General features: G+C 42.5%; 2 protein-coding genes across 2 annotated transcripts in view; both read right to left on the bottom strand.

Annotated features, from left to right (window-relative positions):
• The window catches only part of cntn4 (contactin 4), a gene marked incomplete at its 3' end in the record, with an annotated part of 172,521 nt that overhangs the window by 22,605 nt on the left and 131,455 nt on the right, over positions 1–18,461 (bottom strand). The gene's annotated exons all lie outside the window — the stretch shown is intronic.
• Positions 5,445–6,800, bottom strand: LOC308082910 (E3 ubiquitin-protein ligase TRIM21-like; the record flags this gene model as incomplete). Its single annotated transcript, XM_080424993.1, has 2 exons — positions 5,445–6,130; positions 6,749–6,800. The coding sequence occupies 2 exons, from the start codon at positions 6,798–6,800 to the stop codon at positions 5,445–5,447; spliced, it is 738 nt and encodes a 245-aa protein (XP_080281119.1).

Here is an 18,461-nt window from a genome sequence, read left to right as displayed (position 1 = left end):
TAATTATTTATCCTTTGGTTCTGTGGACATGCATGGGGTGAAGCCCCAGAGCTTTCACATTATCCTTCTTGTGTTTTGTTTTTTATTATAGTCTAATGCTTTATATTATGTACTGTATATGTACTGTATACTCATACAGTGCAGTGTAATTAAAGAAAAATGGAACATGATGCAACTCCCCATATAGGCCCCGCCCATTTCCGCCTGACAAAATCTTTGTGTTTTCTTCAAAACACACTTTTTGCTACTAATACAGCGTAGCGATAGTTCATGTAGACACGAAAGGCAGGAGGTTTATGCTATGTTCACTCTCCCCGGACCCTCCCCCCCATTCATCTGACTGTAATATCATTGCAGTACATGGTTATTATTGCAGTAAATGGTTATTTATGCAATATGGTAAATCGTTAATAAATGGTATTGGTTATTCCTGAGCTGAAGTGTCTAAATGAACTCCTACATATTGTATATTTGTATATACTTTTGTGTGAGAAATCAACTTTGCTGAAGTTGAACCCTGTCCGTTTCTTTCATTATGGAGATGCAGGACTACAGGAGGAGGGTTAAGGCCCTGATCCCACAGAATGCATTATGATGAATATAGCACTGCGGGCGGCTTTTTGAAAGTCTTATCGATGTGAGTAAAGCGTTTTTATAAAGAGAAGCTTTTAGTTATCATCTTCTATCATTTTGCTCAGATTTCTTAGCGGTGAGAATTACAGCACCCATCATTGCATCCTTTACAATAAAGTTGGTCAGCCTTGCTTTGTGTTAAGAGGGACCAGCATTGGTATTGTTCCTATTCAAAGCCCTTCAGGCAATTGAGCAGTTTACCTTATTTCACCTACAGCACAACATCCACTCACAGGAATGGTTTGTTCTCCACTATGCCTCGAGTTAGCTAGCTCAGATTTGGCTGCTTTTTTTCCCCTAACGCGTGGAATAATCTTCACATATTATCAGCCTTTCGTTTGGTGTGAGATCCCAGTCTCAAAGTACTTTGGTTGACTCATTGCATAACAAAAGATGCGATTAAGACGGCGGCAAAGTCACTTCTCGGTCAGTGGGGGGGGGGGGGGGGGGGGGTATAGGCTGAGAGAGCAATATGAGAGGCATGTGTGCTTGCGAGTGCACACATGGGTTTTGTTTTTTATCTTACTGGGGCGGCAGAGGCTCAGGAGGTAGAGCGAGCGTCCGTCTTGGAACGGGAAGGTTCCCAGGCCAGTTTGAACCCCAGCAGCTCCTCCTGGCTGTGTCTCAAAGTGTCCTTGAGCAAAACACTTAACACATTAAGTGCCAGAGCTTTATTAAAACAGGGTACATCTAGTGCTGGCATTCTTCGCCGTTTACGCTGATATGTTTAGCGCCGTAGTGGCCACGACGAGGACGCGGATGTAAACAAAGGGTGCGTGTACGATGGTCGATGGTCCCGTCTAACGCCTGGAACAATAACATCTCTCACGCGAGCCGCCATTGCGGAGTGATCGCGCACCGAAAATGGCTCGTTTTCACCACTGTAAAAAGTTAATGAGATCCGGAGGTTTTTATCAAGGAGATAGAATGGGAGTGGACGGAAGCCAGGTTATTTGGCACCCATCCACATCTGTCCCTTCCATTTTAGAGGCACTGTGGGTGATTCCAAAGTTGCGCTTAGGCGCCCCTTGTGAAAAAAAAAAAAAGAAGCTTTTTTTTCCCATTTTTTTTTTACCACAAGGGGCGCCCTAGCGCAACTTTGGACATAACAACGGTCTGGACCGTTTTTGGCACACAATGTGTTAACATAGAACTGCTCCAGATGAGCAGATTGGTGCCTTCACCGTGTATGTTTCCTCTACCATCGGAGTGAGAAAATAATGCACATTGTAATGCGCTGCAAAGAAAGGCGCTATACTGTGTATAGGCCTACTATACATACACCATTTATCAAAGTCATAGTCTATTTTATATTATGTACGTATGCATGTTTTGCACACACAAACAGCATAATTGTATAATTAGTAAAATGCTGTGTGGCAAATTTACTTTGTGAAGTTTGAACCGTGTTTATTTAATGCAGAGTTCAAGAAAGATGAACGAGGGACATATCTCCTGCCATCTCCCCTCTGTGTGTGTGTGTGTGTGTGTGTGTGTGTGTGTGTGTGTGTGTGTGTGTGTGTGTGTGTGTGTGTGTGTGTGTGTGTGTGTGTGTGTGTGTGTGTGTGTGTGTGTGTGTGTGTGTGTGTGTGTGTGTGTGCGCGCGCGTGCGTGCGTGCGTGCGTGCGTGCGTGCGTGCGTGCGTGCGTGCGTGCGTGCGTGCGTGCGTGCGTGTTTGTGTGTCCACGCATATGTGTGCTAGCATTTTTAAATGCAGTATGATGTTATGATTATGGAACTATGAAGCCTTTTATTATCTGTACAAGGCCTTTCAGGCATTTCACCATGGAGTTTAATGTACCTTAACACTACACCACTTGCTCACAGGAATGAATTGGTCTCCAGGTTCTTAGTTCTGAGTTAGCACACATTTAGAACTGCTTTTTAAATGTAATGCCCCTCACACGTGGAATAATTTCAACTAGTATTATTAAATATTGTCCCCATTAACTGGGATGCCAGTTCTACGACTGACCATGACCACACCGTGTGAGCAGTACTAAAATACTGTTCTGCAGTGGTGGAAGAAGTACTTTTACCTAAGTAAAAGTAGCAATACCACAATATAAAAATACTCTGTTACAAGTAAAAGGTCTGTGCTCAAAATGTTACTTGAGTAAAAGTACTAAAGTATTGGCATCAAAATATACTTAAAGTACCAAAAGTAAAAGTACTAAAATGTTTGAAAATAGCAGATCTACAAGCTCACAACGCGTCACGATGCGACGCGTTGTGAGCTTGTAGATCTGCTATTTTCAAATAGCCTAGGTATAAAATAGGGCTAAAGTGGTTCAACTACGTTTTATAATATAAAGAATTATATCGGCAAAGTAACTAGTAACTAAAGTTTTCAAATAATTGTAGTGGAGTAAAAGTACAATATTTGCCTCTGAGATGTAGTGGAGTAGAAGTAAAAGTACAGACAATTGGAAATACTCCCGTAAAGTAAAAGTACCTCAAAATTGTACTTACAGTAAGTACAGTACTTGAGTAAATGTACTCAGTTACTTTACACCACCGCTGGTCTGTGAATATTCCTAAACACGATTCAAAATTGTGTGACTAAGACATTACCTAAACTTAGACCATTTCTGCCCTCCGTGTTAGTGTTACCACATACAGTTAACCAGCAGCATTTTCTGCTACCACAGCTAGGAGCGAGAACAAATTGCCCAACACATTGTTTTAACTAGAACAAGCTCTGACCTAATTCAAGACAACCAGCACAAGGCAGACAGCAATACCTCAATATAACTAAATACCTGCATTTGTGCGGCGAGCTCTGTATAGTCACAATCCCCCTTATCCTCTGGGACAAAAGGCCTGCCATGTGACTTGTACACTGTGCATCTTCCTCTAAGGGAGCTCTATTGAGAGTGTTCAAATTGTGCAGTATTACAAACACAATGGTTCCTGCACGGAGTTAAATCCTCTATAGGCCTCCTGGTTGCACCAGGGACATTTTGGTCACCCGCTGAATTCTCTACTTATTGGACTTTTAGATGAGGACACTCTGTTATTTTTTTCCCTCACTGACACCAAAGGAAAGAAGGGAAGAGAGGGCAGGCTGTCTGTTGTACACAGCATTTGTCGTTTGTGTTTGGAAGTGATGGAAAAGCGGCTGAGGTGAGAAAGAAGACAAGAAAATGTGTGGTGCAAGCAGGGGCTGTATACAGGAGCTCTCAATAAACATGATACATTTCAGCTGCCATCTTGCCTCTTCTGTGTCATAGCCCAGACAACATGTCTGTGCGATCTGCCCATTATCACTTCCCACCTCTATTCCTCTGAGGAGAAGAGCAGGAGTAGATATCAATAATTCACAGGTGAGATGAGCCCAAGTGCATCTCTTTTCATCTCAGCGTGCCTCACATATAGGTTCAACGGAAAGAAAGAAAAAAAAAGAAAAAGGTGATTATTTTGAGTGGGCAGGGGGGTGCCTGGCGCACTTGTGTAATCCTTAAAAACACTGTTGTATTTTTTTGGGTGAGTTCAAGCCACCACAGGGGCTGAATGGTGTTGATCTTCCATGATTCTGTGACAAGATGAAAGACTCAAATAACATCAGTCACTGAGCAGCTATCATCACCGGCACTGTGAAATGGAAATTGCAGGAAATAACACCAGTCCATAGTAAAAGCCTGTTATTGTTATTTCCTTGTATTCTCTTTGAGACACCGTTAACAGGCGTATACATATATTTTTACTGTTAGATCCCTCACAATCAAAAGACACTTGAACTTGATTCATTTTGATCTTTGATTCAGACACATTCTGACTTTGATCTGTTGATGAATTCTGTATCGTGAGGGAACAATGTCACCGTTCCAATAATGAGCAGTCAAACAAAGGAAAGAGATTGCGTGTTACAGTGCTCTTGAGCTAGTGGCTTTGAACTAATAATATGCAGGTCTGAGCTCGTAACACACGTTGGACGCTCAAATACTGAAAGTTAGTTCACATTCAAGATTCAAGATTCTACACAAACAAAAGGCCAAGAATAAGAAAAATACTCATAAAAACTCATTATGCAGCCAACGGTATGCATGAGGGCTGATCAAGCCGTGATTTGAGCACTCCATTAGTAAACATAACCAATTCACGAGTACAGTACCCACCGTGCTTGCTAAGCCTATTTGGTGGTGTGACAGCAGCATACTTTATAGACCTGTATGCATGCATCTCTACTTAATTAGCAGGGTAAATAAAACAGGGAGGGGGGTAAGATTCTATCAGTGGAATTATTCAGCCATGGGGCCCATGCAAAAAGAGACCATCACAAGCTTTTATGGTGATTCTGCCAAAGCCAACGCACGTCCAATACAGACTCGCAAAAATACTCCCAACCAATTAAAAAACAATGAATCATGGATCGCGGGATCTGCACGGAAAGAGCGTAGCTCCAATGTGGATCTTTTTGCCAGACCCAAGGGGTCGGGCTTACATGAGGCTTTGTACCCGTTTCGTCCATACATGGGCATGGTCCCTTTGTCCTCCGGCCCCAGCCAAAAAAAGTCTGTCCCCCTTTCGTCCATACATGGGCATAGACACAGGCTGACACGTCATGTGAAGTCCGGTGACGTAGTGCTCTGATCTTATAGAGTACTTATTCTGGGTCTGGCAGAACCAGGTCTCCTGGTCTTTTTTAATTCACAGTACTCAAATAAATGTACTTGTTTACTGTCCACCATGATGAGTAGTGTGTTGTCGTGGAAACACCACATTATGAGACCCTGTGTCCCCTCCCCCCCATTTTAATATGATTCACTCTATATTATCATGTTTTTGTTATTTATTATACACAGTTTTTTTCATCCTTTTGAGGATCTTTTTTTTATAAAAGTTGGAGAGGACACGTCTCCACCGTCCATGTTGACAGGAGAGATGATCAGAGGAGCAGAGTTTGTGCCACCATACTTAAGAGAAGGACTGAAGTATGGATATAGTTTCTCAGTGAAGGTGCAGCCATTGAAAGAGTAAAGATGAACTCTAGCCTCCACATCATAAAAGGAGACCAGACCCTCCTCATAATCCACAAACACTCCCACTTTCTGGACCTCCTCTCTTACAGGGAGGAGGACAGCAGGGCCAGCACCAGCCTTGTACTCATTTCCATTCCTCAACACTATAGTCCAGTAACCATTGTTGGGGTTCAGTGTGACAACCTTCCTGTTGATGGACTCTCTGGCCACTCCTAGATCCCACTCAGTCCCTTTAACCTGAACCTCATAGTAAAACCTTCCTGAGGAGAAGCTTTGTTTTCCTAAGACACTGACACATGGATAGAATCTCTCTTTGTTGTCCGGGACATTCTTCTTTTTTCTTCCATAACTCATAACTTCCATAACTTGTTTCCCATCCTCAGACAGGATGAGGTAGGGATTTGCTGTATTAGGGTCCAGAGTCACATCCAATGCATATTGCTGGATCATCCACAGCCCAGCATCATACAGCTTCTTCGTCTCTTGACTGAGAGTCTTCTCCAGCTGAGCCACAGCTGTCCTCACAGTCTCCACATATGAAGACTGATTGACATTGACCTTTGTCCAGTCCTTGGTGGGTGGAGGGGTGTTGATGGATGTCAAGCTATGGAGGTGGAGGAGGTCTTCAGTGTGTGAGAGCTGCTTCAGCTCAGAGCTTCTCTTCTCTAACTGAGTGATTTCCACTTGCAGATCTTTGATGAAGCCTTCAGCCTGTTTTTCTGTTGTTTTCTGCTTCTCTTCAATCACATCAATGAGCTCAGCCTGGCTTCTCTCAATACAGCTGATCAGAGCAGTGAAGACCTGCACACTGCCTGCTATCACTGTGTCTGCATCTTTCCTGCTGAGCTCTACTGAGTGTTTGACCTCCTGAATCTTCACTTGTCTCTCCTGGATCATCTGCTGGATTTCAGCCTCTGTCTTCTCTTCATATTCTTCTTTCAACTTCTGATTCCTGAACTGATGAACCATCTCGGCAATAAAACTGTTGACAGATACTTCTGGTCTCGTACAGAAGATCTTTGCACACAGTGGACACCGACACACATCATTAATGTCCCAGTAATGTGTGATGCAGGTCTTGCAGTAGTTGTGTCCACATGGAGTGAAGACTGGATCAGTGAACACATCCAAACAGATAGAACACAGGAAATGCTCTTCAGACAGTAGACTGCTGGTGGACGCCATTTCTGCACACTGAAAGTAAAAGCCAAATTGTGGAAGTGTGGAAATATTGTAAAAAGCACTTATAACTTGACTAACTGAAACCTTCGCTGTATCAGCAGTGGGGCTGGGGTGTCTTCAACCAATGACGTTGTATCAGCTTTTAGGTCAAACTGACTGAAATCTGACCTCATCAAATATGACGTCAGTCTTGCCCAAATATGGAGTTCCACACGGCTCCACAATTACTTCCACATAAATATTGGGTAACCATGGTAACCTGATACAAACAAATATGGATGTCGTGAGATTCCTTTTAAGAGAATCTATACGTCTACAGGGTCTCTAAATGTGCTAAATCTCTATGTGCTATTCTGGAACGATGCAAGTTGGGAATGCATGGTTATGCAATACCCTTTTTGCCAGACCCAAGGAGTCGGCCTACAGTACATGAGGCTTTGACCCATTTCGTCCATACATGGGCATAAAAGTATGTCCATCTTGTCCCTTTTTTGACCATATATGGACACATTCTGGGTCTGGCAGAACCAGGTCTCCTGGTCTTGTTGGACTTCATGTGGCCCAGCTCTGTGACGTCAGTCATCTTATGATGTCAGTCAGTTATTTATAAGAAATGTGGCACTGATCTGGTCTAGCGGTTTGTGAGATTAGTTCTGGGCACACAGAAAGACATACCTACAGTACAGACAACCCTCTTATAAATGGCTAGAGTGACTCTTGCAGAGCCACAAAAAAAACTATATTTCACAGGCTGCACACTGTTTAATACTGTATCCTGCGTGTATGAGCGTTACCGTAAACCCACAGATAAGGCGAGGTGCAGCATTAATAGCACGGGTGTTGCTTTTTCCCCCCTGATTCACACTGACCATCGTTGACCTACCTGCAGGGTGGTGTTTTTAATCATAATTGTATCAAAACGCAAAGCGTTGATAACAGCGCTTGAGGGGGAGAGGCTATAATGTGGGGTGTCTGTGGGGGGAGTACGTGAGGTCGCCATATCCTCTGAGCCGGCACACAGAGGTGGGACCTGACTTCAGGTGTTGATCTATGCTCTTGACTGCCTTAAAAACCCTGAAGTGTACAGGGGAAAGGAGGGGATGTTTGAGATAAATTGAAAGTCTGTCTCTCCCAAAGGTTCCCTGTAGAGTACAGCGTTGGGAGAGAAACGGCCTTGTCAGCCGTGTAAATCAGCCGCTGCTTGGGAGCCGGGGCTGCTAAGACCCTGGTCAGTCTGCTCAGGTCTGCTTTGTGCTAGCATCATGACAAATCTGATGTAGCACGCCGCGTTCTTGCGAAGTTGTCCAAATCAACGCTAATAGTCAATTAGACACCATAATAACAGGAGTACTTTTAATTTTTATTTTCTTGTTTGCTCACTCATTGAACAAAGCGATTGGCTGACGTCAGTGAAAAAAGGGACACCTGGGCATTTACTTCTGACTATTCTCCAATATAGCTGTAATTGATATTGATTTTTTCCATACACGACGAGCCTGTCCCAATGACTCTCGGCTTGTCACATGGATCATTAGCCGCAGCAAATGATCAGGGAATTACTGTATGCCCTTATGATAGGTAGATGATTAACTTTGGGGGGGCTTTTTGAATGCACTGTAAATTACGGTGTTAATTAAATTCTGAAAGTGTACAAATGGGACCTGTATAGAGCTGAATTATCACTCAGAATTTAGCAGCGTGTAAAGCGGAGCGCAACAAAAATTTTAATTGCAGAACGACAGTGAAAACCATTCCTTGTGAAGCATAGCAGTCAAGCTTTTGAAGCCAATTGTAGTGCAAATGAGAGAGTTAAGCATAGCTCGGTCTGATCCAATTAGAACACCCAGAGCGGCATTATCACCTGGTGACGAGAAAGAACACAAATTAACTTCTCAATGTCATAACTCTTGATACAGTTTTCCCTACCATGCCTTATGCAGAGAGGCCATTAGACCTAGCTTACAATTACCGTACATTCAGTCATCTCTGAAATGGCTGCTTCGACAGGGGGATCATTTGGAGAAGTCAGTCAAAGCTCACAGGAAGTGCGTTCACGACCACTCTCGCGAGGCGCTCTTGTTTTGAGACCGTGCACATCATAAAGAATGATTGACAGTAAATAAGCACTCATTCCTCCAGTCTCAACAAAGGAATACAAATCAGCAGAGCTCTGTGCCTTTTTTTCTATCCAGTTACATTAACCCATTAAAACCGGGAATTTTTGTGTAACCACTTTGTCCATTATTCTATACTTTAGCTATTCAAAAATAGCAGATATATACAAGCTACGAGCTCATGAGTGCCGCGTTATGAGCTTGTAGATCTCTTATTTTTGAATAATCCGTGAACATTTTGTGCAAATCTTTGAATATATATATTCTTTAAAGCGAACATTTTTAACTCAAATATTTGCTTCTGGGAGGGTGGGGGGTCCCTGGAACAAAATATTTTGAGATGGGGGTCCGCGGCCAAATACATATCATTTTGGGGGCCCTTGACATGAAAAAGTTTGAGAACCACTGATTATAGCAACATAATTCTTTACAAAAAAACGTTATGATTTAGAAGACATTTGTAGAATCCCCAGAAGCAAAGATTTGAGTTACAAATGTTCGCTTTAAAAACTATATATATTCAAAGATTTGCACACATTGCCAAAGTATAAAACAAAATAATGGTTTTAAGTGGTTACACAGATGCGTTCCCGGTTTAAATTGGTTAACAGCGAGGAAAGAAAGAGTGGGTTGCAGGCAATACTTGAAATGACATTTCCTTTTGGTTCGCTGTGTGTTCACTCTTGTCTCCAGGGCACCGGGTAGCATTAAAGCTTCTATGGCAATACTGTGCTTTATAACAACACGGCCAGGGGACAGGCATGCTGGCCTGCAATGCAAGTATTAATCTCTTACTCCCTGAAAAGAATGCACTCCAGTGGTAATGCCTCCATATTGTATTATCATAATGTAAGGGGAGAAACAACACGCATTCCTCTATAGCCTCAACAGCTGTGTCCCGTTTTATTTTATTTATTTATTATAGTGTGCTTCCACTTTGTGCAAGTACAGTACAATTAACAAACATATGTTTACTATGCCCTTTGAATATTAGATTCTGTAGTTCTGCAATTGGCCATTAGAGTAATTTTCTAAATGATAATAAAAGAATAAATCTAAGTTATGTCCTCACATTCAAGGTATTAAAAATGTATCATATTAAATACTAAATAGATCAGCATTTGGGCTTAAATGATAAAAACTGTTCCATCATAAAAACAGGTTATTAGGGCTAATAATGACACCAAACTAGGGGTGCAACAATTAATCAAACTAATCAATTTAAACCATTATAAATATAATAAATTAAGAAATAATCAATTTTGGGGGCAGATTTTGAAATACATTTTCTTTTTATATTTTCAAAACAGTTTGCAACTCATTTTGAGCTTGTAGATCAGCTCATTTCTGTATTTTTGCATGACACAGAAGATGACGTCGATTCGTTGACGCAAGTAATAAATAGAATAATCGCAAAGAAATAATAGTTGCAGCCCTACTACACCACGCAATCCAAAAATAGACGTGACCAAGAAATTCCACTACTCAAGCATTATTCACAAATGAACACGCTACACGAAATCTCTTCGGCCAAAAATAGCAGATCTACAAGCTGTGCCACCTTGTGAGCTTGATCTGCTATTTTTGGGGAGAATTTGTTCCCCACAGAATAGGCAATAATAGTTCAAGTAATCAGGCTGTTTGATTGGGAATGTCTTAATTATGCTCTGCAGAACATGATGTGATTGTGTCAGTAATTGCATTGTGAGGAGGGGGAGGTTTATCATACTGGGCCACGGAGGGGTTTGTGTATGCACTTCTAGAGGATTCACAAATTGCTCTCCTGGTCTATTCCCTCCCAGAGATATTCATCTCTTCCTGGTGCGCCGAGGTATCCCTACAGGAATAAAGAGCACACATGTTCCAAAGGAAATTGTCAGAGGAACCAAGATGGATTACTCATGCTGCGCTGGCGGATTCTCACTTTGAAAAATGATATCAGCCGCAGTCTCCCAGATAAAAATAATCCCGGCGAGCAGTACATGCGATTCAGACGGGTAAAGAGGGTTCTGACCTAATCTCAGCAAACATCTTGAAATTCCCTTTTGCTCAAGCTAGATATTTATTTTGGTTTAGGCTATAGGTTCTCCCCCGGCGCATTTTTACGACAATTCCTGAAACAAAATCAAATACTGATTATAGTATATTCTGACAGGTGCAATAACCCATTAAGACCTGAAGCCGATTCTACAAATGTCTTCTAAATCCCAACAGTTTTCTGAAAAAAACGTATTTTTCTATATCAGTAGTGATCAAACTTTTTCATGTCAAGGACCCCCAAAATTATATGTATTTGACCGCGGACCCCCATCTCGAAACGTTTTGTTCCAGGGACCCCCAGAAGCAAAGAATAGAGTTAAAAATGTTCGCTTTAAACAATATATATATTCAAAGATTTGCACACATTTTCACGATTTTTCAAAAATAGCAGATCTACAAGCTCATAGCGCGGCACTCGTGCTATGAGCTTGTATATCTGCTATTTTTGAATAGCCAAAGTGTAAAATAAGGCTTTTTTAGCTCAAATGAAAAAGTGACACAGATTCGTTCCAGGTCTTAATGGGATAATATAATAATACATTTAGAACTTGTACTGATGGCAAAATAATATCTATAAAAATATGTATGAATAACTATGATAGTCCATGATTCAAACTGTTGATGTTTCAAGGTATATACAACATCTGTGTGGGATGCACTGCATGAATGATCATAATGGCTGGAGGGTACACTGATGTATTAATTGCTGATTATTATGGTCCCTAAGTACAACATAAAAATAAATTCATGCTTCGTAATTATGACTGACAACCCGAGGTCATTTATTGTAGTCATTGCCTGCTAATAGCGTTTCAGGGTATAGACCACACTTTGGCCAGCGGTCAAAATATTGTATGCGTGGCATGTCGTAAGCAGAAACATTTCCACTGAAGCAGAACTATCATCAAGGCCATGCTGTCGGTCTCTATACGTGTGCATGTGTTTGAGTGCATTGTGCGTGCGCGTGTGAGTGCATGTTTCAGTGCACTGTGCTAGCAGCATGCATCTTTGAACACAGTGTGAGGTGTTGTCTGGTGCTGCCAGAATCGCCCCGGCAGAGACGCTGATCCTGGACCTGCTCCCATTCTTAGATGGGGAGGGGGACAGGAGGAGGAGGTGGTGGTGGGTGTGGGTGTGGGTGTGCGTGCGTGCGTGCGTGCGTGCGTGTGTTTTCCTTCATGTGGCTTTGTAGCCATTGCCAGGATGGAGTGTTTATGAAGGTGTTGACTAAAAAGGCGACATGAAAAGCAGCATTCAGCCAAGCCCAGACCCGCCTGGTCAGGTAGTGTAGCCAGCGTCCCCTCAAGGATAATGATATTATGAGCCTTTTGTGGGTATACAGAAGCTCTCAGTATTCCTCCCTGGCACAGCATGCAACGACCAACCTCCACAGAGGGTCCCAAAACTTCACACGCAGATGTTCAATTAGGGGCAAATGAGAAAATTAGAGATTTGATGAGAAAGAATGTGAAGTGACATTTAAACATGATAAACAATGTTTTTTAATAAGCACAACAGCTTGCAGCCTCAGAATTAGGGAACTAAAATAGCCATACTGGGTCGCCTGTTTGCACAGATCGTTTAATCATCATCTTTATTAATACACCTGTTTTCCATACAGCGTTGATTAATTCCAGGACCTCATGAAATCATGGCCAGAGTTGTTCAATGCGAGTCTTTATTAGAGTCTCTTTGCAACAGAACAGTGTGACACAAAACCATCGAGGAAAGATTAGCGATGAGTAAATGAACACAAAGTTTGCACCAATGCTTCTTATGCTGCTTTGGCTCCAGATATCTTTCTGGAGTGTCTGGCAGAGCAGATGGTCCTATATAAATGGAGATCAGAGTGAGAGAAGCATCTCCTCATTTATACGTGATGGCCATGCTTATTTGCTCCAAATGTCCAGCAAGGATATATTTATGCAGAATGTATGAATGTATACCAACGGGTCATTATCATTGACAGCATCGACAGAATTTATTTCTGTCCACCTACACAGTGTAAAAATGGACCCAAATGGTCCATTTGGGTCAAGTATACACTCTAATAATTACATTAGCACTGAAGATTGTGTAACAGTATGTGTGTAACAAACTACGTCAGCAGTCAAACCACACATGAAAACTTCTCTCTGTGACTCATATAGCCTAGCAGCTATAGGCCTATGAGTCAACTGTAGGCCCTAGCTTACCTCTGCCGTTTCCCTCAGACTTCAGCTTTAGTGACTGACCCTGAGACTGTCACACATACAGATGCTACTTGGAGCTAAAAGCATACCTTATAAATAATTTAAGAAATCATAGCCTATTCAAGATTGCCATAAAAATGATCTACCGGTATGTCTGTGTGTGGATGGAGGCGAAGGGAAGGTGTGGAGGATACAGTGGCAGATGTGGGTGGGACAGATCAAACAGCAGGATTCCTCTAACCTCGGAACCTACAGGCTATCGCCTGATGACAATTTAGCCTTTGGGGGCAAGGTACAATTTTTCAGGGCTTCCGTTGTAGCCAGCAGGTATCAACGTGTTCGACCAGATTGATTCACAAGTAGCCAGTTTGTCAGACAATAACGATGGATTTCGAGCAGGTTTTGAATCTAGATTGTATTTCGCTAAGCCTTCTTTTCTATCCACACAGCCTGCTGAAAAAATAACCAGCAAAAAAAAACAATGGTTTCTGGTTTTAGCAGGTTTTTTTTGGCAAGTTTTAGCTGGTCTTAGGCTGGTTTACCAGGCTGGACAAGCAGGCCAGGCTGGTCTTGCTGGTTTGCCAGTGTAGTTGGTCAGCTGGTCACCCACTCAGGCGAAGCTGGATTCTGCTGGTCGGCCAGCTGGCTGGCTGGACTGACCAGCAAAGCCAAGCTGGTATGCTGGTCTCTGCTGGTCAAATGGGTGGACTGACCAGCAAACACCAGCTTACCAGCTGGACTTAGAAAGCTGATAAACTGGTCAAGTTGGTTAGAATGGTTGGTTGGCCAGCTAGATAGACTGGCCTGGCTGGAAATGGGATTTTACGTCATTGTCCCAATGCCTCCATTCCCGTGAAAGATGCGCTAGACCATGAATCCACGCATTTGCATTGACAAAGCATTGGCAGATTCCGCCCCATACTGTAGGTAAAATAAAAGTGCGGTGTGACCGTGCCCTAAGCTGGTCACCAGCAAAACCACTGACTCTGTTTGCATGTTTGACAAAGGTTAAAAAAACATGAACTTCTCTTTTTCCTTTGTGACTAAACAGTGCAATTCATGCCAAGTGACTATAAATAAAAAGAAAAATGGTTATGAATATTGTGAATTGGAACTAAGGTGGAGATAGACATCTTATTAGTGACAATGCAAGCCAATTTCCCAAAGAATAACTGCTTAGAAGCAATGATGACTAGAGTTAAACTGATTTTTATCTCAATGCTTGGTATAAGTTCTTGGGTCATTGTATTGGGTGGTAAAAAATAAACTGGTATAGAACTTTGAACATATAGCATTTGAAACAAAGTCTGTGTACTAACTTTGCTTAGAGATGCCAATCAAAATGTTACATACATACCCAAGCGCAAGATGAGCTGACACAATATAGGCATAAACTCAGCTACTTAAAGAACTACACATGTGTCAACACCTCCTACTGTCTATTCACAGTTTCAGCCATTTATCATACATAAACATAGACCATTGTCTTGTTATTTAAAGATTTCATTAGTTTAGTTTAGTTTATTTAGCACATTGTTATAACAAATTGAAATGATACATATCATTGAAAACAAGTTGCTGTGCGAGAAAAGGAAGAAGCCAGCAGGCTTATTCGGAATCTTTTCCTTAATGGAAGAGGTCATTACATACTTAGATTTAAAGTTCAATAAGAACAATACATATAGGTTATGTATATTTTGTATAAAGTTATTAGACTGTTGCCAAACTTACAATTGTGTAAATCAATCTTTTCTCCGGGCAATATTTTGGCCTTAACGTTTCAATCAGTCTGGGCTTTATTATGCATTAAAACGCAATGACAACGAACAAAAAACAAAACCAAAAACAGAACACAGTTATATTTACTGTAGTGTGTTATGCTACCTTCACACTGGCAGCTTCAAAAGATACAAAGATACAATACAAAGCAATATAGCATATCTGTTGCTGAGTCGCTATTGAAGTGTTGATCAACAAGCGATAAAAATATAAAGGACAATATAAAGCCTGGGGTTAAAATGAACGCGGAACTGGCTGACGGAAATAATTAGTTTTCCCCCAATACAAGCAGGAATTGTGCGAGAAGAAAAGGCGAGAGGAAATGGTTAAACAACACTTGGTCGTTTGTCAACACTTTGTAGATTTTGTAGCAGCTACAAACGTCGGGTGTCGCTTCGTATCGTCATGTCGCTGCAGGTTTCCATTGAAAGTGAATGGTAGCATGTAGCTTTGTATCTGCCAGTGTGACTGTGAGCACAGCATAACCTACCTCAAGCAAGTTGTAAGTCTTTGCAAGTTTTGAACAGTACTGTACTGAAATTAACTGAATCAAAGTTTAATATAAAATGAAGGTCTGAGAAAACTGGCGATAAGATGAGATCATTTAACATAGGATAGATCTTTATTGATCCCTAGCGGAATTCAGGTGTCATGGTAGCAATACCAGTAAGAGTCACAGGAACAAAGTCGAGAGCCAATAAAAAATAAGCTCTCAACTCAAAATACATCTATGAAAAAAAAAAGACTAGGAAAGCCTAGTTTATCCGGACCGCAAGACACAGGCTGTGAGGAACAGTGGGCTGTCAGAAAGTAACACCTGTGACCCATGGCTTTTTGGTCCATAAATGGTGTTCTGGACCCTTTTTTTTGGTCCCAAAAATACTTCCTCCCTATTGAAATGCAATAAGATTTAGGACAACACTTTTTAGGCTGTTGTTGAAGTGCCAACTGCTTTCTTTTCACTTCAGTAGTTTTAGCCCTCATGTAAAGTGGACAGCTCCGCCATCGCTGTCCACTACACCAGTTATCACGCCGGGTCACAAACGGTCGGCAGTAATGTGAAGTATACAGTGAGTCGTAGTCAATGGCCTAATCATCCCAGACCATTGGTATGATCCTTTAAGCATCTCAGTAGATATAAGAACAATGTATGGGGCTATGATGTTGTTACCACAAAGAACTAATGGATATTGAATCTCAAGACCAAAACCTTTGAATAACCATTTGCTTCTCTATGCCCCTCAAAGGCCCCATTACACTTTTACCAGTACTATCTAAATACAATCTAGAACGCATATGTAACTTTTAAGTGTTATACTGTAGACCTCGGCAGGCACATGATAAGAGACACAGAGGTTCTGGAAGAGTTTTGCCTATACACTATTCCAGATTCGTATCAAGGTAGCTGGGTTTATACCATTTCATGCACTCAATTAGTTTGGAATTTGATTGAAGCAGAGTTTAACGTCATTAAATTAGATTGCGTTTGAGAATTGAGAAAAACAAGAAAAAAGTAATGGGTTCAAGACTGTATCTGAATGACAATTTCCAGCATATTGTAGCGCCGCCACCGGGGGAAAATCGTTTGAGGAGCATTCTGGATAGTTATCATATCAGCACTTATTCTTCAATTCTGTTACAAGAAGGCATTATTGTCACTAGCTTGTCATTCCACAAAACAATCATAGTGAGTTCCCTTGTGTTGTAGTAAGACTTTTTAGTTTTGTTAGTGTAACTAAAATTAGACTGTCACGCAGATTTCAGTGTGTGAGTTACATGGTTACATGGTTAGTGAGGTGGCCATATGTTAGTGGTAGTGTAGGCTGCCCTGGCTTGTCTGATTTCTTGTCTAGAGGGGCGGGTTTAAGATCAGCGGAGAGAGAATTCGCCTGATCCCATTGGTTCACCGATCTGTCCGTCACCCCCGCCCGCTCCGCATAACATTTGGAGCGACGCCCACTGCACTCTGGTTGGTTGAGGATGACTCCCACTTCCTATGCCCGGAACATCGACTCGCTGGTCCAGGCTTTTATTTTTTTAGCAAAAATAAAAAATAAAAGCCTGGAGATCGAGGCTAGTGGTAGTGTAAGTGATATTTTCTGGTTAAACATCATCCTATAATTCCACTAACCTCTGTCTTGGTGTCTGTCTGTCTTGGTTGGGTCGTCTGTGCCCCAAACTGCGCATGTGTCGTTGCCAGGTTTCGCGCGCGAAACAAGCAGCAAGGTCTATGAAAACAAGGCCAAACGATACGAACCCTACAAGCAACAAGGTCTATGAAAAGAAGGCCAAACGCAGCGCTTTCACACATATACCTTGCCTCTTGGAAAACAGCCGATCAACAAGCTCACAACGCGTCCCCACACCCACCTGCACTTTCACAGCCAAAACACACTACCACCAATATGGCCCCTAAACCGCTTACAATAGAACAACATGGCAACACCGTGCTTCTACACCATAGACCCCACCCACTCTGTGTGTGTGTGTGTGTGTGTGTGTGTGTGTGTGTGTGTGTGTGTGTGTGTGTGTGTGTGTGTGTGTGTGTGTGTGGGTGGGTGGGTGGGTGGGTGGGTGGGTGTGTGTGTGTGTGTGTGTGTGTGGGGGGGAAGAGCACATCTACAAGCTCACAACGCCTCACTCTCTAAGCCCACTACCACGCAACACCCAAAAGAAAACATTCTCATACAGCCCCACAGCATTACACTGTTGCACTCACAGAACGTGCTTCCCCCAAGTTTTGTGTGTGTGTGTGTGTGTGTTGGGGACGGCTCCCGCTGTTACTGTAGATCTGTATATGCGCGGGTGTTTCTGTGTGTTCTGTGCCTCCACGACGCGGCGACAACACAACCTTCAACCTAGCTCCATAAAGAACCTCTCACTCCACTATACAGCTCCGAGATGAGGTTCTATGTCGTTCTCATCCAGAATCGGTGGAACGTCCACCAAGGCTCCGCTGTTTACCCTTTTGTAGAAATCGTATCCCAAAACTAATGGTAGATTCCAAACCGCACGGATGTTTGCACGTGTCAAAATGTACATTATTTGTGTTTGCGCGACGGCCGCGTATGTGTGTTCGCGATGGGGGACAGCTCTGGCCGGGATGTACCGTTGTGTGTGTGTGTGTGTGTGTGGCCGCATGAGAATGTACCGCATGTGTGTGTGTGTGTGTGTGTGTGTGTGAGCGCTCGCAACGGGTCGCACGCACGCGCGTGCGTGTGTGTGTGTTGAACGTGCTTCGCCCAAGTTACAATCTCAGCTGTTTATTCGCATTTTTATGTCAAAGACAGTCTCAATCTCGCCATGCTTATGCTGGCTGGAGAGAGAGAGAGGGGGGGCGGAGGGAGGGGGAGAGACAGACAGAAAAGAGGGGGAGGGGGAGAGAGAGAGAGCTGTGTGTGTGTGTGTGTGTGTGTGTGTGTGTGTGTGTGTGTGTGTGTGTGTGTGTGTGTGTGTGTGTGTGTGTGTGTGTGTGTGTGTGTGTGTGAGAGAGAGAGAGAGAGAGAGTGTGTGTTGCACTGCAATCCTTTCGTGCAAAG

The sequence above is a fragment of the Gymnoscopelus braueri genome (genome assembly GCF_963280865.1).
Source record: "Gymnoscopelus braueri genome assembly, chromosome: 3".
Lineage (NCBI taxonomy): Eukaryota > Metazoa > Chordata > Actinopteri > Myctophiformes > Myctophidae > Gymnoscopelus > Gymnoscopelus braueri.
This window is presented reverse-complemented; position numbering and strand designations above follow the sequence as displayed.